The sequence below is a fragment of the Anoplophora glabripennis genome, unplaced genomic scaffold (assembly GCF_000390285.2).
Source record: "Anoplophora glabripennis isolate ALB-LARVAE unplaced genomic scaffold, Agla_2.0 scaffold1030, whole genome shotgun sequence".
NCBI classification, from domain to species: domain Eukaryota; kingdom Metazoa; phylum Arthropoda; class Insecta; order Coleoptera; family Cerambycidae; genus Anoplophora; species Anoplophora glabripennis.
Genome location: NW_019417932.1, coordinates 62,394 through 88,722, shown reverse-complemented (window position 1 = coordinate 88,722; position 26,329 = coordinate 62,394). Strand labels below are relative to the sequence as shown.

General features: G+C 32.2%; 1 protein-coding gene across 1 annotated transcript; it reads left to right on the top strand.

Moving 5' to 3' along the window:
• The first annotated feature begins 1,048 nt into the window (after positions 1 to 1,048).
• On the top strand, positions 1,049 to 25,982 carry LOC108915448 (graves disease carrier protein homolog). Its single transcript, XM_018721479.2, has 5 exons — positions 1,049 to 1,179; positions 1,700 to 1,856; positions 14,884 to 15,036; positions 20,365 to 20,564; positions 22,860 to 25,982. Exons 2-5 carry the CDS (start codon positions 1,793 to 1,795, stop codon positions 23,391 to 23,393), a joined length of 951 nt encoding a protein of 316 aa, XP_018576995.1. The 5' UTR covers positions 1,049 to 1,179; positions 1,700 to 1,792; the 3' UTR covers positions 23,394 to 25,982.
• The last annotated feature ends 347 nt before the right edge of the window (positions 25,983 to 26,329 follow it).

Here is a 26,329-nt window from a genome sequence, read left to right as displayed (position 1 = left end):
ATCAGGGATGTTCCTACCAGTACAATTGTACTGAATCAGTACAATCGTCTGAAAAACAGTACGTCAGTACTACATCGCCAGTTTTTGCCATATTTCAGTACATTTGTATATTTCAGGTGAGATAAACACAGAGACAAAGAGATAAAAGAAATATTCTCTAAGTTTGTAGTCTTAGAGCAGAGAATAGGGGCGCGAGTTTGTGGTATCTACTCTCTATGGCATGGTTTTGTCACAGCATAGATGAATATTTATTTTTATTATATTTATTTTGCTGTGGTTTTGTGTATTTTGAATTGACGTGTTTTGTTCTGTGACTTTGTTTTGTGTTGAACAGTTCATTTGCGGTTTTCTGCTTATCCATCATAGAGAAATAAACAATTTGTATTCTATCTGCGTTATGCTGTTAAATAATCATTTTATTCGTTTTTATAAAATCATACTGATCAAATATTAAAACGTGTGCTACTATTTTAATAATTCAAAGTAAGATAGAAGAAAATAACAGAGGTGCTGCGGACTGGGAGTGGGAGCCTCCGCAAGTTATATACAAATATCAAAATGCTTCAGTATGAGCTACAACTATTGATTAATAAAATGTACGTTTATTATAAATAAAATTATATCGTTATAAGTGGCTTAATTTTATGAAATGTCTGAAACATGAGAATTTTCTTTATATTTAAAGTATGCGTACAGTGGTTTTAAGAAGTTTCACATTTAAGAAACTCATGTAGCTTATTTTTACAAATTTTAATATTTACGATGCTGATTGTATCACATTTTGTCAGATCTCCTCTGTGGTGAGTCTCTGAAGACAGAAGTGTTATGCACAGAGCGGTTATGGCTATGTATCGCGATTTCTTTAAATAGGAATCAGATTTGACGTTTTACTATCATTTTACGTGTTAAGTTTTTAAAAATTTAAATTTCCCGCGTCAGTACAATTTAGTTTCAAATCAGTACATTGGCATCACTGATTTCAGTACAAAAAAATATATTCTAGGAACAACACTGCTCAGGCCAGTCAACACGATTAATAAATGGACAAAGCGGCGAAATTGAAATAGTTTTGACATGGTTATGACATTTGTTTGTAGTTGCGTTGCAGTGCAATCCGGCAAGCAATTAGTTTTTGTTGTGTTGTGCTTGTGTAAAGTGTATAATGTGACTCCCCATTAGGTACATCAATAATTTAGAAAATAAAGATACTGTATATTTCATAAAATAAATATTTACAAGGGAGAGTTAATTAAGATCATTGGTGCACCAAGTCTATACATTTTACTAAAAACGTTTAGTATATTTCTGACCTAACCTTAAATTTAGAACCATTTTTATTTTTAACTTGAACTGTGATCAGCAAATATTACATAAAATAACAGAAATGCGTTTATGAGGTAATATAATTTCATTTGCCTATCTGTATTTTATTTTCCGGGAATACTTTAAAAAATATGAATTTTTTTTTAATGTCATTATCAGGTAAACAATGTCATGGTCAGTGGGTCAACATACTTATTAAAATTTAACCGAAAGTAATTCTTACTTCTTATTAGAATATAAGTAATTTTACAAAAGTATCCTACATTTAATTTTTAAATCCGTGTAATCGTGTATAGTTACTTATACAGTATCTTTGTTTAATTAAAAATTGTATTAAATTAATCGTATGTAATTAAATGAATTCATGAACTTTTAGTATCTAAAGGAGGATGGTTCAAGAGAAAGTTTTATATTCAGTCGTCAGTACATTCCATCATTCTGTTTTTTATGTTATTTAAAAGCAGTTAAAATGAGTTTGAAAACGGAAACTAGCTATAATTTTGAATTAATAAGTAAAAATCTACTATGCGGGGGTAAGTACATTTTTGTTTGTTCAAAAAATTATTTTTTTATTTTTGTGTCCTTGAATTGCGTAGATATGCATATTAGAAATTATGATACACCTAGATGGACTGTTTATAAGTGAAACTTAATATATATTTATGGTATTAGTGTTTAAAATAATATTAATTTTTCTTACATCTGAAGATATCTAAGTAAATGTAGACATCTGATTGTTATATGTAGCATGTTCAGTGTCATTCGATTTATAATTTATTTTTAAATTTAACAGCATAACCAATTAAAAACATACGTAAACGTTCGAAAATGGCATAGAAATAGGTATTTATTTATATTACAGTATATTTTTTATGATTAGAGGGTCACTGTGGTATTCATTAACTTTGTGCATAATTAATATTTTTGATTGTGCTGTTATTAGGTTATTTAAACAATTTTATGGTAAAATTATTTGCCTTGTCTTGAAATATGTACGTATCTATCATATTTCGTATACCAAAGAGATCAAACCAATCACGAACTGTGCGTGTTTATCTTAAAAAAAACGTATTATAATTTACGTTTGTTACAGTTAGTTTTCTTATTTTTATTATTTATAGAATCTTGAGAGATGACAAATTTTATAATGCATCACGTCCTGAATTAGGTAACATGTTACTGGAGGTGCTTAGATTTTAGTTTCCGTCAAAATTGTTTTGATGTACACACTAATGCAAAAAATTAAAGGGTCAAAAGCATTCCCGAAATTTTTCCGTGATTTTTGACAGACTGTATTTAGGTGGAAAATGGTCGTATCGGAAATTAAAAAAAAGCATTTTGAGGCTCTAAAATTCTAGTTTTTAGATCTTCCAGCCGAAATTTTTTAGGAGCTACGGTTATCATGCAATTCTAAGAATTAGCGCGACAAAAAAAATTTGCAATTTTTTTTAAATTTTTTATTTTTATTTTTTTTACAGCTAATTGCATGGATCAGATAGCTTGTTTATTCAGCTTCAATTTCCTTTTTTTTAATTTCGATACGACCATTTTTCATCGAAATATCGGACTTTTAATGGAAAAGGATCCTTTTGTCTTCAATCATCGATATTTCGACGACAAATGGTCGTACAGAGAATTGAAGAGCACTTTCGAAAACTGGAATAAATTTCCTATAACGTACTGCCGCAACTTTTCGGAAAAATTTTCAGAGAAGAAAAATGGTAGTTTAAAAAAAAAACTATTTTTATAGTGACTGCACAAAAATTAATTAAAAATTTGTCTCAAAAAATGGTATGAATCGGGGTCGAAATCTGGTTTGGGTCATCAACTTTAATTATAATTTAATTAAAAGTTGATGAACAGAAGCATAGGACGAAAAAGCCGAATCGTGCTGAAAACAATTGGATTTTGTTTTCTTCAATGTCCAGAAGGTTTTCCAAAAAAAAACATAAAAAGAATTTCAAAAATTTCGAAAATTTTTGTAATTTTTTTTTTCGTCAATTTAAACATTATTTGCGGTAAAAATGTGAGAAAACCTCAAAAAACAATTTAGTTTTCCACTTTAATGATGATTATGAAGCGTTTAAGCTCAAAAAACGCGTCCCTTTAATTTTGATCAAAAGTTTGACTGTTTGAAACAAATAAACGATTCGCTAGATCGAGATGAAACTCAGGGTTCTTCTGGGTATCGAACTGTAAAAGTCATGCTTAACATTAGTCATTTCGTGAATATTAGCCGCTAATTTTCTAAAAAACATAAATTACCCTTTTTTCCTGTTTTTTAAAATTCGTGTAAATGAAAAAAAGAAAAAATTTCCGAAAAGTTACTGCAGTATGTTATAGCGACCATTTGTCGCCGTGATATCGGTGATTGAAGACAAAAGGATGCTTTTCCATAAAAGTCCGATATTTCGATGTAAAATGGTGGTATAGAAATTTTAAAAAAAGGAAACTGAAGCTAAATAAACAAGCTATCTGGTCCATATAATGGCTTGGCTGAAAAAAAATTTCCAAGTACGTGGAAAATAATAAAAAATTAAAAAATTTTTTGTCTATTTAGAATTGCATGATAACCGTAGCTTCTAAAAAATTTCGACCGAAAGATCTAAAAACTAGAATCTTAGAGCTTTAAAATACTTTTTTAAATTCTCGAAAGGACCATTTTTCACATAAATACAGTCTGTCAAAAATCACGGAAAAATTTCGGAAATTCTTTTGACCCTTTAATTTTTTGCATTAGTGTATTACACAAGTCCAGCTTCTTCATAAAGCGACTTTATGAATTAATTCATAAAGAAATTCACAGTGTAAAACAGCTAAAATACATCAAAGCTGTCAAATAACTTCATGAATGTAATCAGAAATTCTTCACGAATTGTAGTTGTTATACATTGAGAATATATTCATGAATAAATTCACGAAGTTTTTCATTAAGAATTAATCAATTTATTTGTAAAGAGTTTGGTTTTACATTGTCCTAAACTACGTGAATTTCTTTGAAACAAAAATAGCTACTAATAGTAATAACTCTACAAACAAGTCATAAGTAAATAAGAATAATAATCAACCCTTTGGGTGTTGATTCTTTTGGCGCAAAAGGTTATTTATTAATTTTTTCTTTTCAGTGTGCCAGAAATACACAATCAAATAAAAAAAGTAATTAATACATTTTCTTGAATAAGTTGAGAATCGTTGTTTTTATGATAGCATGAAAAAGAATCGTAATCCTACTTTGCCAGGTCAAATATCACTGTATAAAAGCATGTTGAAATAAATATGTGAACAAATAACTTAACCTCACTATTTTTGTTGGTAGTATTGAACTGCATAAAGAAACTAAAGGAAATTAGAATATCTGTTTTCTAATTCGTGAATAACCATGAAGAAATTCGCAGTGTAAGACATAAATAATAAAGCATCTCCATGTGACGTCACGATTTTGAAGAGGGCCTGCGTGAAGCTTGTAGCCCCGGGCCTCACCATAGGTTAAGCCGGTCCTGAAAAATTCTAATAAACATGTCATTTCCTTATAATAAAAGAGAAGTTTTAGTTAGTTTATCTTCCAAGCAACAACTTTGGAAATAGGTGCAGATGCACTATTAAATTCCTAACAAACATCCTGTATAAAGAGAACCGAAGCAGAGGCGATTTCAGTTACCTACCTTTACGGTATTGTGATCCAATATTAAACGTACATAATAATAATAACAATAGTACAAGATACATTTGCGTAGTTTCAAATTATAATTTCATTGTTAACCCTAACAAAACACAAAACATCTAGGCATCTTTCGGATATGTATCTAAAAAGTGTCAGTATGTGTCACAGTGTTGTTACTGTGAAAACAATTAGGCGAAGGTCAGGGTCTTGTTATTATTTGTAATTATCTAATAAAAAATTGCAGATAATGAGTTAAATTATTTTCATTAATTTTATTTTATTGACACATTTATCACTACATATTTCATAAAAATAAAAAATTCTAAAAATCCTGTCAAATGTTCTCTAGTACCAGAAATCTAGACACCAGTATGCAAAAGATATTTAAGTTAAGCTAATAGAAAATATTCCTAATTGATGCAATATCTAGTAAACAGGTAGTAAATAATAATTTTGTAAAATAAAAATTAAAAATGATATGTCTAAATATTGTTGATATTTAGAAATTGTTAAATAATGTAATCTTATATTGTATTCTTAAATTAGCCTTATACTTTTAAAATAATGGAAAAATACTAGAGCTAATAATAAAATACATATATGTATTTTAAATAATCAGAGGTATAATAGGTATATTGTTTGTAAATAAGTGCGAAATATTTTAGGGGATGGTTGCCGAAGTTATTTTGTGGTTGCCTTCGTTTCCGAGGTACAGTGTTTAAATTTTAATTTTTTATTTGTTTTCATTAATATTAAAGATATTGACTCGAAATTTGGAAAACGCTTTGGAGGAATGAATGTGCATTTTTGAGGTGATCCGAATATTTCTACTTGCACCGGTGGCGTTCGTGCGAGAATGCTACAACCTTTTATAATAAAAAAAATGGCACGCCACTAACTTTTTCCCGTTTTGATATTTTTTTTAGAAATCCGCCTTCGTTTTTGCGGAAAAAAATAAAACATATTTTGTAGCTGGTTGTGTATTTCTAATTTCTATTGATACATTATCTAGTAGGTTGCTATCAATATTTCTAAATAAAATATTCGAGTCAATATCTTTAAAACTGAAATAATTAATAAAAATAAATAAAAAATTAAAATTTAAACACTGCATCTCGGAAACGAAGCATATTTCGACCTATATAAACATATGAACTTTTTTTCACAAAATAACTACGGCAACTACCCCCTAAAATATATCGCACTTATTTACAAACTCTGTACACTTCTTAGCACTAAAAGATGGGGCTAGGAATTAAAAATTGAGAGTATCTCTAGGTATATAAATATTTAAATGCTGTTCGTTGGTAAGCGCATCACTTGAGAACAGCTGGAGTGATTTGGCAATTTTTTTTTAATGTTCGTAATAGTCCGAATAATTATGACAATATTTTTTTCCAATTTTTTCCATCCCTCGTGAAAGACTTTGAATTTTGATGGTGAGACGAGTATCTAAAATGTGTTCAAATTTGTAAACTTTTTAAATTTGCCGCCATTTATGTTTTTGTACTAAAATAGTTTTGTTTTTTTAATAGCTTTTAAGTAGAAATACGGCGATTAATAAATATGGAGAAGTATACGATGGAACAACGCGTCTTTATTGTTAAAAATTATTTGAAATTTGGTGAAAGTTATGCAGAAGTTGGAAGAAAATATCGTACAAAATATGGAAAAACAAATTTTCCAACAAATAGCACCATTCGAAAATCAAAGAAGTAAAATTTACATTCTTAGAGGTCGTTTACAAGAAAATATTGCAGTTGTCAATGATAGTGTCACTGCAGAACCTTACACATCAATTAGCCATCATTCACAGCAATTAGGAATTAAGCAAACCACTTTATTCAATATTTTGCATAAGGATCTTCACTTAAAGGCTAACAAAATACAATTAACAAGAGATGTACATTTCTTAATTGGGCTCTTGCAGTCCAAGAAGAAAATGAAGATTTTTTTAACAAAATCATCTTTAGTGATGAAGCTCATTTTGAAATTGGTGGATATCTAAACAAACAAAATTGTTGTATCTGGGACACCCACGAGTAATATTGGAATAACCAACGCATCCACAAAAAGTAACTGTTTGGTCTGATGGAGTGATTGGTCCATACTTCGAAGATAAAGCTGGCAATGTTGTTACTGTGAATGATGCTCGATATCGAACGATGATTAATAACTTTTTATGGAATGAATTGTGCAGAACATGTGGTTTCAACAGGACGGTGTAACATGTCATACATTAACGTAAACAATCGGAATTTTGAAACAGAAATTTGTTAATTGAACAATTTTCGAAGCGATGTTAATTGGTCACCAAGACCATGCGATCTATCATCATTAGACTTCTTTTTATGGATTTTTTTGAAGAGCAAAGTTTTTGCTGACAATCCTCAAACCATTCAACATCTGAAAGAAAATGTAATTGAGAAAATCACTCGCATTGACCCACTATTATGTGAACACGTGATGGAAAATTTTGCTGAAAGATTGGAGGCTGTAGAGCTGCAAGAGGTGGTCACATATCTGACATTCTTTTCCATTATTAACCGCAACATGTCTATTTTAATATTCAATAAAGATATCTCGTTTCGAATAAATTATGTGTTTAATTAGAAAATTAAAAGTTGATTCAAATTTGAACATCCTATTTATAGGGTGTCCCGGTACTTGATACAAATAGATGAGGTCAAAATAATATCAGTTCTTCATATAAATTTTTTTCATACGGGCCTTCGTTAACAAGTTACGGCCCCTCAAACTGAAAATTAAAAAGTTATTTTTATTTAGTCTCTTAAACTATTAACTTCAGCATGATGCAAATTTGGTGATCGGTAACACATGCGTACAGCTTGTTTTTGATGCTGTAAGTGAAACTTTTTTATGCCCAGAACGCCAGGGACGGACTATGCCCAATGGTTAACAACCCATAATTTTTGCACAAATAACGATCGCAATCTACCTGCATCAAAAGTAAGTTCCTTAAAGAATTTGCCAACGATAATACTCTCTTGGTTCAACTCGGTAAATTTAACAGTTTAGGAAATATTTGTGATTTTATACTTTTAATTGGACATAATTACTATGTTAAAACCGTACATATTTTTAAAATAAGAGCCCAGAAAATCTAACTGCCTAGTAACGTAATTTTCACTAACAAAATTTGACACTTTACACATAACACAAAATAGAAAAAAAAAACGAAAATAAGAAAGTTTAAAAAAATAATTTAAAAGAAAGAAAACTATCAAAATACATTTTCAATATCCTTCCACCGCCACACACTTCCTAGGTCTACGAATGTTATTTGTTGGTAGACGAAAAAGCATTTCTGGGGTATGTTCAATATTATTATAATGCAGCAATTCATTCCTTGTCTGTACTAGCGTTGAGTACACTAAACTTTTCAGCTATCTCCACAGGAGGAAATCCATCGGGTTAAAGTATGGAGAACGTGGTGGCCATGAAATTGGGCCTCCTCTCCGAATCTATTTATTGTTAACCACAATGGATAAATATAATTTCATACATTAATATTGAAATAGGGAGGAGCCCCATCGTGCATGAACTAAACGTTTCTTCGGGTGTATAATGGAACGTCATCTAATAGTGACTAAATTATTTTGCAAAAACTCCAAATATCGATGTCCATTCAAACGTTCCTCAAAAACGTATGGACCTATTAAATTATTACCCACTATTCCTACCCATACATTAATAGTGGGTAATAATTTAATAGGTCTATACGTTTTTGAGAAACGTTTGAATGGCCATCGATATTTGGAGTTGAATACTTAACTTGCTTTAACTTATTCTTGTTTTTCTATTTTCTGTTATGTGTAAAGTGTGTTTGTCAAATTTTGTTAGTGAAAATTACATTAGCAGACAGTAAGATTTTCTAAACTCTTATTTTAAAAATATGTACGGTTCTAACATAGTAATTATGTCCATAGTAATTATTAAAAACTAAAAATGGTGGATGCGCCGCTCGATGTGCGCTGTGACATCAAATCACAAATTTTTCTTAAACTGTTAATATTACCGAGTTGAACCAAGAGGGTATTATCGTTGGCAAATTCTTCAGGGAATTTATTTTTGATGCAGGCAGATTGCGATCGTCATCTGGGTTGTTAGCCATTGGGCATAGTCCGTCCCTGGCGTTCTGGGCGTACTGAAGTTTCACTTACATCAAAAACAAGCTATAAGCATGTGTTGTCGATCACCAAATTTGCATCATGCTGAAATTAATAGTTTAGAGACTACATAAAAATAACTTTTTAATTTTCACCTTTGAGGGCCCGTAATTTGTTAACGAGGGCCGTATAAAAAATTTTATATGAAGAACTGATATTATTTTGACCTCATCTATTTGTACTCGACTTTTTTGTATCGGGATACCCTGTATAGATAGTTGAAAATTAATGTTCACTAGATATTACACATTTATGCAGAATTTTACGTGATTAATATTAAAATGCGGCGAATGGCAACTTTCGCTGATAAATTTAAAAATCCTATACCTAATTTAAAAGTAAATGAAGAATGAAAGTATGATATCCTTGCTGAATGTGAAATAATCATAATCATTTGTAGGATGCTTAAAACACACTGTGACGTATATTATAGAGTTGAACACACCAAAATAATATTAGTATTTAAGACTATAGAAGATCATGTTTTTGTTTGTTCTTACACTGTCATATTATATTCTCTTTTCAATTTACGTTGAGTGAAGCCTAAGTACGGTTCTGACTTACAATTTACAATTAGTACTACTAAGCCTACTACGAACCTTAATACTTTCGTTACCTACATGGCTTCGCATTAAAAATGTAAAATTGAAGTAAACCTATTTTATTTCTATGTCGTATATTGAAATATTTTAAACAACCCATTTCCTTTATTATGATTTTGTTGAAAGCAGCTAATAATTGTGCGGTATAATATCTCGATTTCAAAACCAACGCCGAAACAACTCCTTGCCAATCTTTTTACACAGACGTGGATTGTATTGTGTGATAATAATAATAATATGGTACTTTAATAGAGTAGGTACAAGGTGTTACTAAAATGGTTTGCCAAATTTTCATGGCAAATGTTACGTCACAAATTAATGAAATTAGTATAAACATGTGTTCTCTCGTTTTAGATACAGGGTGTTAACAAGTAATTAAAAAACACGCTTTCTAATTGCAAAAAAATTATGTAACGGGTTAATTTAAATTAAAAACCAAATCTTGCCAAATTTGAATAAAACGTTTCACTTTATTTTTTGAAATTAAAAAAAATAATGTATTACTTTTATCCAGTATTTTAAAATTAAGGGCCTATAGACATAATTATGTGAACTTTTTTCTTAATTGCGATTCTTCGTTATACAGGGTGTCTCATAATTAGCTGCCAACCCTGAACAGGCCGATTCTATGATCAAAACTAAGTAAAAAATTTCATATGAACATGGGTCCGGAAATGCTTCCTAAGGACACAGGGACCCATTGAAGAGGGAGGAATGGAAATCATTTTTTTGCAATATCTCAATCGCGTTGTGATAAATGAATGAAATTTGGTGTATACAGCTAAATTTTGATGAGTAATTTGATGGACTAATCCATTTATTTCCACAAGGTCCATTGGGGTGGGTACGGGGGGGCCCTTGGTACTTTGCGTGTGTAACTTTTTCATCTTTGACTTTTTAACAAATTGGACAGCAAATTCCGTTTTCCCGAACTGTTTTACGTTAAAAAGGTACTCTTGTTTCAAATCGTTATCTTTAACGGTTTCTGAGAAAATCGCTCTTGAATTAATCCCACTTTGGTCAATTTCATAGTAATTTAAACAAAAAATAATAATAATAATTTAATACGTAATCAGTAATACACATTATTGATGTAGAACAATTATGATATGATGATTTGTTTATGGCTTTTGCGATGGTAATGCTGCGCGGCAGAACGCGAGTACGGCAGAAGGTTTCCAAACAGAAGGCTGACATCAAGGAGGACATTCCTCACTGTATTCCGCAATTTAGCTGCAACCGTCACTTTTCGAAGGGATCATAAGATGGAAACTTAATTTTGATAACAGACAACAAGCTATTTTAAAAACTGTTCAAAAAACCCTCCACCTTCTCTGATACAAAGTCTTGCCCTACGTGTAACACTTCTCGAAGCTATTAAGATGCTAAAACGGTTTTGACGAATTTCATTGGCTGCATCATTGATACGCTGCAGCAATTCCTCACGGGTATCGACTTCGGTGGCGTAAACTTTTTGATTTAGATATCCCCAGAAAAAGAAGTCCAGCGGGGTTAGGTCGGGAGAACGCGGCGGCCAAGCTACCGGTCCGTGCCTCCCTATCCACCGTCCAGCGAAATTTTCGTTTAGGAAATTTAGAACATTGCGACCACTATGTGCCGGGGCTCCATCGTGTTGAAAAAACATGTTACGTCGTAAATTTAGAGGCAGATCATCGAGAATTTGGGGAAGATTTTCTTGAAGTAAGTTTAAATAAAGATTTGAATTGAGACGTTGTGGAATTTCAATAGGTCCAATCAGAGTGTCGTGAATTATTCCCGCCCATAAATTTATGGAAAACCGTTGCTGGAAGTTTGTTCTCCGAACAACATGTGGGTTCTCTTCTTCCCAATAATGAGAATTATGAAAATTTAATTTTCCATTTCGGGTAAAAGTAGCTTCGTCACACCACAAAATTTTGGAAGCTTGCTCGTTGTCCAGCGACAAAATCCAGCGACAAAATTGCATACGTGGCGCAAAATCTTCTGGTATCAAGCCATGTACACGTCGATAGTGATAGGCATGTAGACCTTGTCGCTTTAATATTCTTCCAACCTGAAATGTTAGTAGCACATCTAATCAATTCTGTTAAGGAAATCTTTAAGATATGTAGTACCGTTGGCCGAGGAACATTTATTTGCCTTGAAATGTTCCGTATGCTAGTCGTAGGATCTTGTTCAATAGCGTCAAGGACCTCCGCTTCCCTATTAATCCTGGGACGTCCTTGACCCGGTGCCTTTCGAAAAGTGGCGGTTGCAGCTAAGTTGCGGAATACCGTAGGGAATGTCCTCCTTGATGGCAGCCTTCGGTTTGGAAACCTTCTCCCGTACTCGCGTTCTGCCGCTGCAGCATTACCATCGCAAAAGCCATAAATAAATATCATATCAACTAACTCTTGTCCCGTAAACTCTTCCATTTTTTTCGCTTAGAACTATTAAATTGGCAATCGGGTTGACAATACTTTGACATAAGAATACCTTGATAATTTTGTTTAAATTACTATGAAATTGACCAAAGTGGGATTAATTCAAGAGCGATTTTCTCAGAAACCGTTAAAGATAACGATTTGAAACAAGAGTACCTTTTTAACGTAAAACAGTTCGGGAAAACGGAATTTGCTGTCCAATTTGTTAAAAAGTCAAAGATGAAAAAGTTACACACGCAAAGTACCAAGGGCCCCCCCGTACCCACCCCAATGGACCTTGTGGAAATAAATGGATTAGTCCATCAAATTGCTCATCAAAATTTAGCTGTGTATACCAAATTTCATTCATTTATCACAACGCGATTGAGAGATATTGCAAAAAAATGATTTCCATTCCTCCCTCTTCAATGGGTCCCTGTGGCCTTAGGAAGCATTTCCGGACCCATGTTCATATGAACTTTTTTACTTAGTTTTGATCATAGAATCGGCCTGTTCAGGGTTGGCAGCTATTTATGAGACACCCTGTATATTGGTCATGCTTGTAGATTTCAATGGATTTTTTTCAATTAATGTTAAGGAGGCCGTTCAGTAAGAAAGTTTTAGTCCCATTTATTAAATTGGCTCGTGCGTCGTTGCAACATACGATTTCAACCAGAACCAGTTTCATGTCAATTAAGTTTTGTTTTTATACATACTTATATGTATGTGCAAGCATGTAGGTATAATGTACTATATATTTTGGCATATCTCATATTTATTACGCTTTAAATTTTGAAACTTTATAGCAGCTCATATTTTTGTTGTCATATAATTATAACTAAAAAAAATTATGATGAATTTAAATTTGTTTACGTTTACCAATTTGAGACAATAAATTGGTTAGGTTATATTGGTGCACGTAATATAAAGGCTGACGAAATTTTATTGTATAATTGTCAACCGTTTTTCATTTCAAACGTAGCGTGACAGTGAATATTTTGAAAGATGCGCGATGTGCAATAGTAGCGCGAGAAAGTCTTCCATGCTGCCTCGTAACTGAAATGCCATCCACCGGGTTGCATTTGATAAGCTGTACTCGTTTCCTGTTATTTGGTCACCGTTCTTGATATCATCTGTTTACAGTTTTTCTTAAAGTTTGCCAGACCATATAAAAAATTTGACCATGCTTTAAGTCACATCAGTACCATCCAAACAGTTAAATATAAAAAAAATAATAATAATATCAGAAACAAAGGAACTGTATGTTGTAAAAGAAAAGTCAGTGTCGTCGTAAAAAAAAGAAATCAAAGATGTTTAGAGGAACAGAAAAGTTTCACCAGATAAATTCTTTTGAACAGTAGGTACATGAATTGTGGAATGTATATCAAATTAAATTATCTTAAAAACCTGTAAAAAATTTTATATGATGAATTTCAAAAAATAAATCATTTTTTTATCTCTGGTTACAGAATTTCTGCAGAAATAAATGTATAAATTTTGATAAACTTTCTACTCCAATAAATTAGCAAAGAAATAGTTCTAATTTATTGTTGTTTAGTTCTTTGAAATTACCAAAACATCAATGTGTTGAGTTTCTAATTTTTAGGTTATTTTTAGTTTGTTTACAAAAACAATTATCTTTAAGAAACTTTAAGACATGTTCTGAGGATGATTCCAATTTATAACTAAAAGGCAAGAGGTGGAAACAGTTAAAAAAAAGAAAGATTAAGCCGACACCAGAGCGTCAATATCAAATTCTTTAAAAAGTTAGGGCAGGTAAAACAGCCGAATCTACCGAATACCGAAACCGAATTGAAATTAGTTTCATTTTACAGTTTTGAGACTTGTATTTATTTTAAATACCTATTAAAAAAATAGAATTGTTATAGATACACCAATTATATCAGCGGGTATTACAAGATATTATATTAAATACAAGTTTTTACATTGAAATATAGTCCGTATGATATTTGTTGAGATAGAATTCCAAGAACTACTGTAACAATTTACTGCGGCAGGGGCATGCTTTGAAATTTTCCGCCAATGTCTTTCTACCTTGCTAGCGGATGCGGTTAATTCCAAGAAAGTGACACAGGGGTCTTCTTGGAATTCTATCTCAACGCATATCGTATAGACTGCATAAGAGAGTTAAAAAATACTAAAGATATTTGTGGTTAAAAAGCGATAATCCCGCTCGACCTCGATCTATCCGAGGTCATATATCCAGTCAAGATTATTGGCATTGGCCCGTTTAAGATATTTAGTTAATAGCTGTCTGAAGTCGAATGTCTAGTTTGTTGTCTCGTCTGCTTTGACCCGAGGAATTTGTTTATTTTACTTACCTTTAGCCTTACGTTGTCTCTCGGCTTATGTGTTAACATTATCGGTCCCCGATTTCTAACAATTTGTATTCACGTGCCGGTTGTTGCTGTTTGAGAACATATTTAATATGTACAGGGCCTTCATAAATGATTACAAGTCACGTGACTAGTAATTTTGTAACGAATCATTAATATTGGTAACGCCAATATTTAGTGAATTTTCGTTTACCAGTAACTAATCGTGCAATGTTGGGTTGCCTAAGCTTGGCGGTCAGGTGGCTTGTAAACATTTATGAAGGGTATGTACTACGGCTTGACCAAATTCATGTTGTCCGTGAATTAATTACATTTCCGTACTTTTAACTTATAACTTCCTGATTTTAGGTATAGCCGGTATGGTTTCAAAGACAACGGTCGCACCCCTTGACCGTGTCAAAATTCTGCTTCAAGCGCACAACAAGCATCACGAATCCCATGGAGTTCTTTCTGGATTCAGGCATGTAATAAAGAAAGAGGGTATCTTTGCTTTGTACAAAGGTAACAATAATTCTTTATTAGTTAATTAAATATGTGACACCTATCTATCTGTATACAGGGTGTCCGCAAAATTCACCGATAACGTTTAACTACATATTCACGACGATAAATAAATACGATCTACGAGAAGAAAGTTGGTTTTTGAGTTACAGGCCTTCAAAGTTGTCAAAAATAAAACTAATTTAATTAAGTAAAAGGGTTATGAGGCTCATAACCCTTTTACCGATCGCGTTAATTTCTTAAAGCCTTAGTCAAATAGATATTTTTCTCCCGTTACCTCTCCCTTTTAGCGGTCAAAACTTTTACAGTGTGGTCGTATTTTTTTAAAGCGGGCAGCAACATTGAAAAGTTCGTTTAATTAAAAAAAATCGCCTGCAGTAAGCCATTCTTGAGAAAAATGGCACTCTTTGCAGGTCTGTGCGTTTTGGTTTGTGTAGCAGTGTCACGGATTTAAAACTTTGAGATCAGTAGGTGATGAAAACAAGATATTCATTGCTGTGGTTATCAGGTAATGTCATTATTGTCCTGTTTGTTTAGGATTCTCATCACTCCATACAAGCAAATTATGAAGTATCCGCGGTGTTTCAAAACAATTTCGTATGTAAAGCTAATGTTCACAAAACTTTTAAAAAAGCTACTTCTTCAGCCACTTCATTTAACTCGTGCTCAAGAACTGGAAAATTTAGATCCCAACGCACGTTTACAATTTTGCCACTGGTTGGTGAATGGCTTCGTAGAATAATTTGCTTCAAAATTAGTTTTGCACTGACGAATCTTATTTTACAACGAACGGAGTTGAAAATTTTCATAATTTGCATCTGTGGAGTGATGAAAATCCTATAGAAACACGACAATAATGACATTACTTGATAGTCACAGCAATCAACATCTTGTTTTCATCGCCTACTGAACCCAAAGTTTTAAATCCGTGTCTATACGCAAACTGAAACGCACGGACCTGCATATAATACCATTTTTCTCAATAATGGCGTTCTGTAGGCGATTTTCTCAAGAGAATATATTTTTTTAAATAAAACGACCTTTCAATGTTCCTGCCCGTTTTAAGAAAATACGACCACTGTAAAAGTTTTGACCGCTAAAAGAGAGAGGTAACCGGAGAAAACTATCACCCAGTATATCGATTTGACTAAAGCTCTAAGAAATAATACGCCATAATAGTCCAAATAAATACGCCAAAATTTAACGCTATCGGTAAAAGGGTTATGAAGTTATTAATTAAATTAGTTTTATTTTTGACAACTTTCAAGATTTGTAACTCAAAAACCAAAAAGCTTTTATTTAACTTTTTTTCGTAGATCGTATTTATTTATCGTCGTGAATATGCAATCAAACGTTGTCGGTGAAAGTGGACACCCTGTATTTTGTATACTTAGCTGTACACGCGGTATTAAAAATATTATTCCATGTTTCGTTCTTTATTCATAGAGAACTTTTACATACATAATTGTGAATTATTTATTTTTTTACACTAGAGATTTATTCGTACTAATTTCGGATGTACAGGGTGATTCGCTATATTTTGACCCCCTCTAACTTTTTTGTTTTAAGAGTTATAAAAAAATGTGAAATATAAAAGTTGAACGATTTTTTATGAATTTTTCGAAAATGATAGTATAAAAACAAATGAAGTCCAAACAAAATGGCCGCGGATGTTAACTTTGTTAAGTTAAATGGAACACCCTGTATATTTTTACATATTTGGATAGAACGGTCCCTCTCGAGCATAGTCATATAGGATTTGTTGGGTCCATCTCTAACAATAAGCAAGTTACTATTAAAAAACGAAAATAAGGTTTTTTATTAAGAAAATAATACATCTTGTAATTGTTAGACCTCTTTCAGACATTTATCCCTTTTTTCCAATTTCCAATTAGGCCGTGAGAGGCCTAATTACTCATAAACATTATATGGTAGGTCGTGACAGTGACAGGTAGTAATGTCTTGACAACATTGTTATTGATTGACAGTGTGTATTATTATTTAATTAAAATAGGTTACAGAGAAGTAGAAAATTATTTATAATTAAAATACAGTATGGAGAAGAACTTCTCTCTCTTTTAATTCCTATAATATTTCAATTTTCTACTTCTGTGTAACCCATTTTAATTAAATAATAATACAAACTGTCAAACAATAACAATGTTGTCAAGACATTACCTGTCACTGGCATACATACCATATAACATTGTCCATAAGTAATTAGGCCTCTCACGGCCTAATTAGTGAGACGCATTTTGGATCATATCAATGTCCGATCTGTGAAAATATATTATAACCAAAAATCTGTAAATCCTTACGTAATTGGAAAAATGCAGAAATGCCTGAAAGAGTTTAACAATTACAAAATGTCTTATTGTCTTAATAAAAAACCTTCTTTTCATTTTTTAATAGTATCTTGCTTATTGTTAGAGATAAACCCAACAAACTCTATATGACTATGCTCGACAGGGAAAGTTCTATTCAAATATGTAAAAATATACAGGGTGTTCCATTTAACTTAACAAAGTTAACATCCGCGGCCATTTTGTTTGGACTTCATTTGTTTTTCTACTATCATTTTCGAAAAATTCATAAATACTCGTGAAACTTTGATATTTAACATTTTTTATAACTCTTAAAACAAAGAAGTTAAAGGGGGGTCAAAATATATTGAATCACTCTGTAATCAAAATAGTTGCATTCACCTTTAAGTTGTATGATTTTCAAGTGTCAAAAACATGTTTGAACTTTATTTTGTATGAAATACGTCGATTATGAGACCAGAAATGTAAGCAGGTATAATCCAATTGGGAACCAATTGGATCGATTACTTAAATTTTGACAAAGAAGTAAAAAACAAACATTGTCGTACCTATTATGAATTAAATACAATAATTGCGTAACTTGCACGAGTAATTTATTTATTGTTAGACTTGTATGATTTCCTACGAATCGATTTTTATACAAATTCGCATCCAGTATCACTGCTTTACAAATATTACGAAAATTTGGTTTGGTCTAATGAAACGGAAATTATTTGTAAAAGTGCATAACAGTATCGAGATAAACGCGAAGATAGAGGCATGATTCATTATTGCACAAGGCGTTGTATATTTTCATATGCATATGTTGAAGATTAATATTCACATCATACCTAGTTCAAATTATAAATGTGTCATTCAAATTTCCAGTACTATTTTATTTTAATTTTTTAGCTGTTATTTATTATGGCATTCCAATAAAAGTAGTTACTCGCATACACAAATAGTATTGAATTTTTTCTGACTTTTTTTCCGATTCATGTCTAGGCTGTAACCAACCAAAATGTTGAGTTAAAGTTTAAGGATAGGTTTTCTATTACTTTATGAAGAATGTTGCCCGGAAACACTTCGTTTTCAACGTTTCAAGATACGGTGTATTAAAGATTAAAAAAAGAAATTTGTTTTTTTCTTATTGCAAGAAAACGGTTGAAGCAAAATTAAATGCAAATTTAGTTTTTCATTGTCCACATATTTATATGGCACGGTTTTGTTACAGTGGCGTATTATCGGGATGTGTAAGTAATGTTTGCTTGCAACTCTCCATTAATTTTGAATACGTTCAATTTTGGACGTGAAGAATTTTAGGAGAAATGTTTATAGGATTTTTTTTAAATTTACTTGTAACCTTGTACATATTTACGCGTTTTCATTCTCTCTCGTTCCCACAATTTGGACTTAAATGAGGCTTCAGCGCCTTTTCTGCCTTTCTAGTTTTATGTAAAAATTAATAATTAATGTTTTCATTATTGTAATTTAAAAGGATTGTTAAAAAATATCTTAATATTTGCACATTTAAAAGCGAGCAGTGCATTTTTACCAAACTTTGGATTACGCAACTAAATTTATTTTTTTAAGTTTGGATTACCTCCAATATTTTGAGCAAAATTGATAAAAGAAAACAGAGTTCGTCATACATCTTGAGCCAAGCGGTAACTCGATTATTGTGTTTTATGTATTTACATTCTATTATCGTTGAAATAGCTTCCTCCTACTCACAACATATTGTACTTACACATCACATAACATCAAGATTACAGCTGTTATGGAAAATAAGATTCGAATTTGGTAGTGAAGTTGGTAAAGTTCCAGGTGCAGAAGTGTTCAGTCAGTAGCGTATACGAGGGTTGCCTCTTATATTTCGGGAATAGAAAACAAAACAAAATTTATTGTCTATGGCTTTATTGTTTTTCAAAGTATTCTCCATGAAGATAAATACACCCTTGAACCAATTTTCGAAGCATTTTTTCCATTCCGATTGAGGTACCTACATCCAAAACATGCATTTTGAACTCATCGACCGTTTCTTCCGGCGTCGAAAAACGTTGACCTCGTAATTTTTTTTAATGTGCGAGAGTAAAAAAGTCATTGGCTACCAAATCGGGGCTGTACGGCGGATGACTCATCAATTCGACTTTTTTCAGTTCTCAGTCTTTCGTTCGAGCCGATGCGTGAGAACTAGCATTGTCCTGGTGGAGAATGATGAAGAGAATGACCGTCCGAACCACTTTCGGACTCATACACATAGATCCATGATTCGTTACCTGTTACGATGTCATAGACGTATTCTGAAGCACCGCGATCGTATTTCTTGAGTATTTCTTTCGACCAATCGACTCTAGTATTTTTTTAGCGCTTGTCAAATTATGTGGGATCCAACAAATTTTTTGGCGGCCAAATGTTCATGCAATATTGAATATATCCTGGTCCCACTAATGCCCACGGATGCTTCAATCTCACGATGTCACATGACGATCTAGCAATATAAATTCATGCACAGCATCAATGTTTTCTGGAACAACAACCGATTTTGGATGACCTTCGCAAAATTCGTCAGTGAGCGAACCACGACCACGATTAAATTCCTTATATCATCAATATGCAGTGGTTTTCGATGGTGCTTTATTGCCAACAGTCGAATTAAGTTGATCGGTGCCGATCCACGTCAAAAGTAAAAAATAATCGCACGGAAATGTCGATGGCAATTCTATTTTTTGGCTGATTTTTCAAATCACTGTAATAGACCAGGCAAGTTAGACAATGAATCAGAAAATTTTTTCTGATGAACCGATCGAGTTGCGGTTTTCGGCATTGTCTTCGGAAAAATATCAGGAAAAAAGACTATTTCTTAGAATACCTACTTAATTTCATCGAAAGGTTTAAATTAATACTAAAAGAAGAAGAAACAAGATATTGATGAACTTTTATGAAATACCCTATAAGTAATCCTGCTATTACTTACAGCTAAAACTACACGAGGTCACTAATAAAAATTTATTGGCATTTCAAGGTAATGGTGCACAAATGGTTAGGATTTTTCCTTACGCAGCTACGCAATTTACCTCATTTGAAATATATAAAAAATGTTTGGATGGTTTTTTTGGTGAAAAGTCGCATTTCGACAAGTTTTTAGCTGGAGCTGGAGCAGGCGTGACGTCTATAACTCTCACATATCCTTTGGACATTATTAGGGCAAGATTAGCTTTCCAAGTAAGTACGAAATACTTAGGGGTAATAAATTTTCCGTAAAGTAAAAACGTGAATTTCCGTAACAGAAATTTCTGGGTATTATATGAGTGGATGTACAAGATGGGAGAAGACCCAATTTAAATTGTCTATTGCCTTCCTGGCTGAGCCACGAGCTAATTTTTTTATGGCGGAGGGACGTTATTAGGTCGATATCATTCTCAAAAAAGTAATGTAAAAAATGAGAGTTAATAAAATAAAATAAAAATACCTTTTTCTTATTTATATTATTATATGCAGTTTTAATATGGTACTTACTCAAATAGGTTACTTGAACAGATTCTATTGTAGTGATAAAAAAAAAACTATCGGTAGACCTAGAAAGAGAATTAATACTTTCTTGATATATCATTTTTAGAATTATCATTAGTAAGCATTTTGGTCTGCATTATTTATTATGAAATTTGTAGGTAAAATTTTTGTGAATTTTTATGAAAGAAGGAAAATGCCTTAGGAAAACACGCATAAATGCAAACAAAATTTCGTTTAACCTTTGTCATTACTTGTCAATAATTTGAGTTTGCAGAGATGTTTGCAGGGATGTGCGTAATTTGGTCAACGTAAATTTTCTTGAATAGCTAAATGGGTACCTATATGTACTATTATGAATTTTGATGTCATAATATCATTCATATCCAATTTAATAATCAACGTGAAAAGTGCTGAGAAAAGTTTGTTAAACCAATTTTTCTCGAAAACGGATTACCTTTTCGATATAAAACTACATCACCATTTTTTAGAATAGAAATAGAAAACTGAGATCTATCAATTTTTACTGTTTAAATTTAAATATAGCAACATGTAAAAAAAAATGAATCAAATTTTATCTTAGGAAGCATTTCTCGACGCATATTCTTATTTTTGGCAATAGAATCAAGTGGTAAAATTATTGGATACTAATTATGAGACACCCTGTATATTTCATTACTAGCACTTTTACTTTATTTTAAAGGTAATTTATAAATTTATATAGTTCTGTTAATGAGTTCTTTTTTTAAGAAAGCACGTGAGTACCATTCGTTTCTGACAAAATACTGTTTTGGCAAAACAAAAGTCTTTTAATAATTTTTTTCCTTTTTCTTATCATACTTTCTTACTTTTTAAATTTTTGTGCAAGGTTTTGATTTTATCCTGAAAGAACATATTTTCTTCATTTTTGATGTCAACAACGGAAATGATCTGCTTTTCTGAGTTTTCTTAACAGGAAAATTAAAGGAAATGGGGACGTGTTAAGCATTTTACGGGGTGTTCACTTATATGGATGCAGGTTATTTTTAAATTATAGAGTATACACGTATTGATTGAAATAAGAGAGCAATATTATTTAATCAACACAGAAATAAGAATTCAAGTAACAGACGTCATAAGTGACATAAACTCCCAATATAATTTCGAATTAGCAAAGTCATAACAAAAACCATATCGTCAGTAGCATTCTACTCTTTTTTTATTGGATATCAATCTGAATATGAATGAAAGTTAACAGTATAATTTCACATAGGATTAATTACATACGTTGTTTTATGAAAAATAAATCTATCAGTTAAGAATACGAAAAAAAAATACAAGCCCTTTTTGAAGTTTCAAGGAGGTATCATCCCCTAAAAAAAAGTGTGGCACAAATGAAAGAAATTTGTGTGCTTTTACTGCTCAGATCTACTTCTAACAACACTGAAATTACAGACTTAGTCACTATTCTGTTTAGCATCGGTTCTGGCTTGGCTGCCAAAAAATTATAGAATTTTTGATAGTCTACCTGTCACTTTGGTCTTAAACTTGTAAAGTCATTACAATAAATTAATTTTTTATTGAATGTATTGCTTTAACCTATAGTTCAAATGTGTTTCCATATATTTTTCTCGGCTATAAAGAACTTTAGAAATATAAATATACGAAATTAAAATAAGAAATTATTATTGGCAGATCAAATCTTAAGTATGATGTCAAAAATTTATAATAAAATACGATGTGTTGCCATTTCAGTTGACCTTGAAACAAATTGGCGGTAAATAAAATTCACTTACATTCAAATATTTGGACATAAAATTTTAATATTTTTTTATTCTCTCCATGATCTAAAAAATCACCACTATACCATATTATCTACTTTGTTGTTTACATTTATTTTCGCCATCTTGAATTTTTAAGCGCCCTCTTTGGGCCATAAATCAACTAAACCCTTACCCGTTTCTTTTAATTTCTTGCACTACAAGTAACAACATGAATTTCCGTTTAAAATACATCAATCCATTTTCACAGGTCACAGGGGAACATATCTACTCAGGCATAGCCCACGCGGCCTCCACCATCTTCAAGGAAGAAGGCGGCGCCCGCGCTTTATATCGAGGCTTCATGCCAACCCTCATGGGCATGGTGCCGTACGCGGGTCTATCTTTCTACTGCTTCGAATATCTCAAATTCGGCTGCATGAAGTACCTTCCGCGACTGACCTGCAAACCCTGCGACAAGAACACCGGAGGGTTGGTCCTCTCCATTCCCGCCAAACTTATTTGCGGCGGTTTAGCGGGAGCCGTGGCTCAGAGTGTGAGCTACCCTTTAGATGTCACCAGGAGGCGCATGCAATTAGCCATGATGAATACGGACACCCATCACTTCGCCAAAGGCATGTTTTCCACTCTGGGGAAGATATATAGGCAGCACGGAGTAATAAAAGGGTTATATAGGGGGATGTCTATTAACTATATGAGGGCTATACCCATGGTAGCGGTGTCGTTTTCCACGTACGAGCTCTGCAAACAGATTATGGGTTTGGATACAGGTCTAAAGGTGTGAAATATTGGAGACTTATTTTATTGTAAAGAAAATTTGTTATTCGTACAGATTTATGCGGATTAAAAATTATATTTTAGTAATGGGAAATAGATTTAGCAGACATGGGTGAAAATATATTTTTCGAATATTCGACACACTTCATATTCTTTCTGTTACCCATTGTTTAGGGTTATTTGAATTTAGCAGAGTGGGTAGCATAAAATGGGCTTGCTAAAGCTGACGATTGTGGCATAGAACTGATTTTTGGTTACAATATTCGACTGATATTTGGAATGCCCCTTAAATATTTTTGACAGCAAAAATATTGTGATACAATATGACAATTTTATACGAATTTATATTTTCCACATACGTTTTCTTAAAAATTTTCGAACGCTCTAAACGCATTATGTAGTTACAACGATATACATAAGGAAAGGGAAAACCAAATATACTTTTTTTAATGCGACGCCCCCTGAAAATTGTATACGGATTTAAATCAAATTTGACATTCAAGGATATAAACATGATTTTTTACCCCTGGATGTCAAATCAAAAAACCTATATAGAAACTACAGGAGGATGTGTTATTAAAAAAAAACACTCTGTAGTTTACTAGTTAAGGCTTGTTTTTTTCACCTCTTATTATATTTATTTACCAATTAAATCTATATCTACCTCTTAAAGTGACATATATAGATTTAATTACTTACTTGGCACATGAAAAAAAACGATCCAATATACCGGGTGTCCCATTTTAATTGATACACGTAAATATATCGTCAGAAAAATCACCAATAGACAAATATCCTAAAATAAAAGTTCACTGGGGGAAACCAGCTGCTTACCTAGGATTTGACCTTGACCTTACCTTGAAAGTCAATTGAAGGTCAACTTCGACATTTTAAATGGGATCCCCTATTTTTAACCTTGAAAATGGATTCAGCAGAAAATTTTACATCCAAATGTGATCATAACTTTGACCTTGAGGTCAAGGTCAAGGCCACAACGAGTTTAAATGGTTCGTCACCCTTGAAGTAGCCTCGGAATAAAATGTTGACCTCCAGAATCAATGGAATTTACATCAAGGTACTCAATCATGACCTTCGATTCGTCCTTGACTTCCACTCTCTCAAGGTTATTTGAGGGTCGACTATGACAATTGTAGGAAAAAATAATGCTACGAACGAGTGAGGGGAGAATGATAAAAATATCTTGTTTTGTTACTCAATGGAGGTATAACTTCGCTTGAGAATTGAAAAAAGATATCTTAGTACATTACAAAGTAAAACTGACTGACGAAGAAAAATTGAGAAAAAATAAAAATATTACACTACTATTTGTGAGCTATTGAATTATGTTATCATTACGTTAGTATTCTGGATTTAAATCTTCACCTGATCTTCAAATGAACTTTTTATTTGATCCCTTACGTTGCAGCATACTTGGATACAAATTTACCGTTTTCCCAAGATCTGATCTAAGCAGATCCTAGCCCTAGCCTAGCCTAGCAGAAAGGAAAACAAAGTGAACCTTCAAATTCAATCTTGAACTTCTTTCGCAACATTTGTAGAGGTGGAAGTCAATTTTTATAGTGGATCTTCAAATGACCTTGACACAGTGGAAGTCAAAGACGAATCGAAGGTCGTGATTGAGTACCTTGATGTAAATCACATCGATTCTGGAGGTCAACATCTTATTCCGAGGCTGCTTCAGGGATGACGAATCCTTTAAACCCGTTGTGACCTTGACGTCAAGGTCAAAGTTGTGATCACATCCAGATGTAAAATTTTCTGCCAAATCCATTTCCAAGGTTAAAAATAGGGGGTCCCATTTAAAATTCCGAAGTTGACCTTTAATCGATATTCAAGGTGAGGTCAAGGTCAAATCCAAGGTAAGTATCTGATTTCCCTCAGTGAACTGAACTAATTTTACTGTAGGCCATTTTTCGATTGATGGCTTCTCTGACAAGATATTTATGTATATCAATTAAAATGGGACACCCGGTATAATAAGTTATTTTTTTACTGTCACTTTTGAAATATTTGCAGTCCTCTCTGCGTCACTAATCTTGTTCTTCTTGATTTGAAATTTGATTTAACTGAAATCTCCATATTTTACACAACTGAAACAGAACTGGTTTGAATTAGTGGTCAATGTTAAGGATTATTTTGCAGTTGCTTATTGTTGTCAGTTTAGTAAAAAAAAAATCAATATATATTAATTTTTCTAAATCCTCATATTTTAATGCTTTAGTGCCTTTCTGTGCAGACAACTCATTGTGTTCATGTTACTTGAATTTATTTTTATTTACGTATAATATAAATATAGCAAAACATTGTTCTACCTATAAAGATAAGGACCTTCAGATCTAAATTCAATACTTAACAACGGGAATTTTGATCTATTACTGCTAGCCGATGCAGTGTGTGTTGGTCCTTATTTGTATAATCAACTCTGTGTCTGTCTCTCTCTATATATATATTGTATATGTAGAAAAGGACAATTGCAACAAACTGATTAGTTGTCCTGGTCATAAATGTTATATTTATTGTTTTTTTTTATTTATTTTAAATACATTTTTATGATTTGTTATATTTTAGAGGTTAATCTGGTTTTAAGAATAAATAAACTAGTTAAATATTTTATTAGTTTTGTTTGTCATAGATACTTCATTTTATTCCTATCTACCCTATGTATCTTACAAACTGGGAAATGTAACTTTTTTGTTATACAGGGTTGGCCATGAATTAGTTCACTTTTGAATATCTAATAAAAATAAAACTATTTGATTTATTATAAAAACTATTTATTAAAAAAAAAAACAATACACGGTAATTTATTTTTTTTAAATAATGTCATCTAAATGACCGCCGTCTCGATTTCAACATTCTTCTAAACGAGCACAGAAATTTCCAAAGAATCTTGGGCAAAGAAACCAGTGATATTGCGTCTCT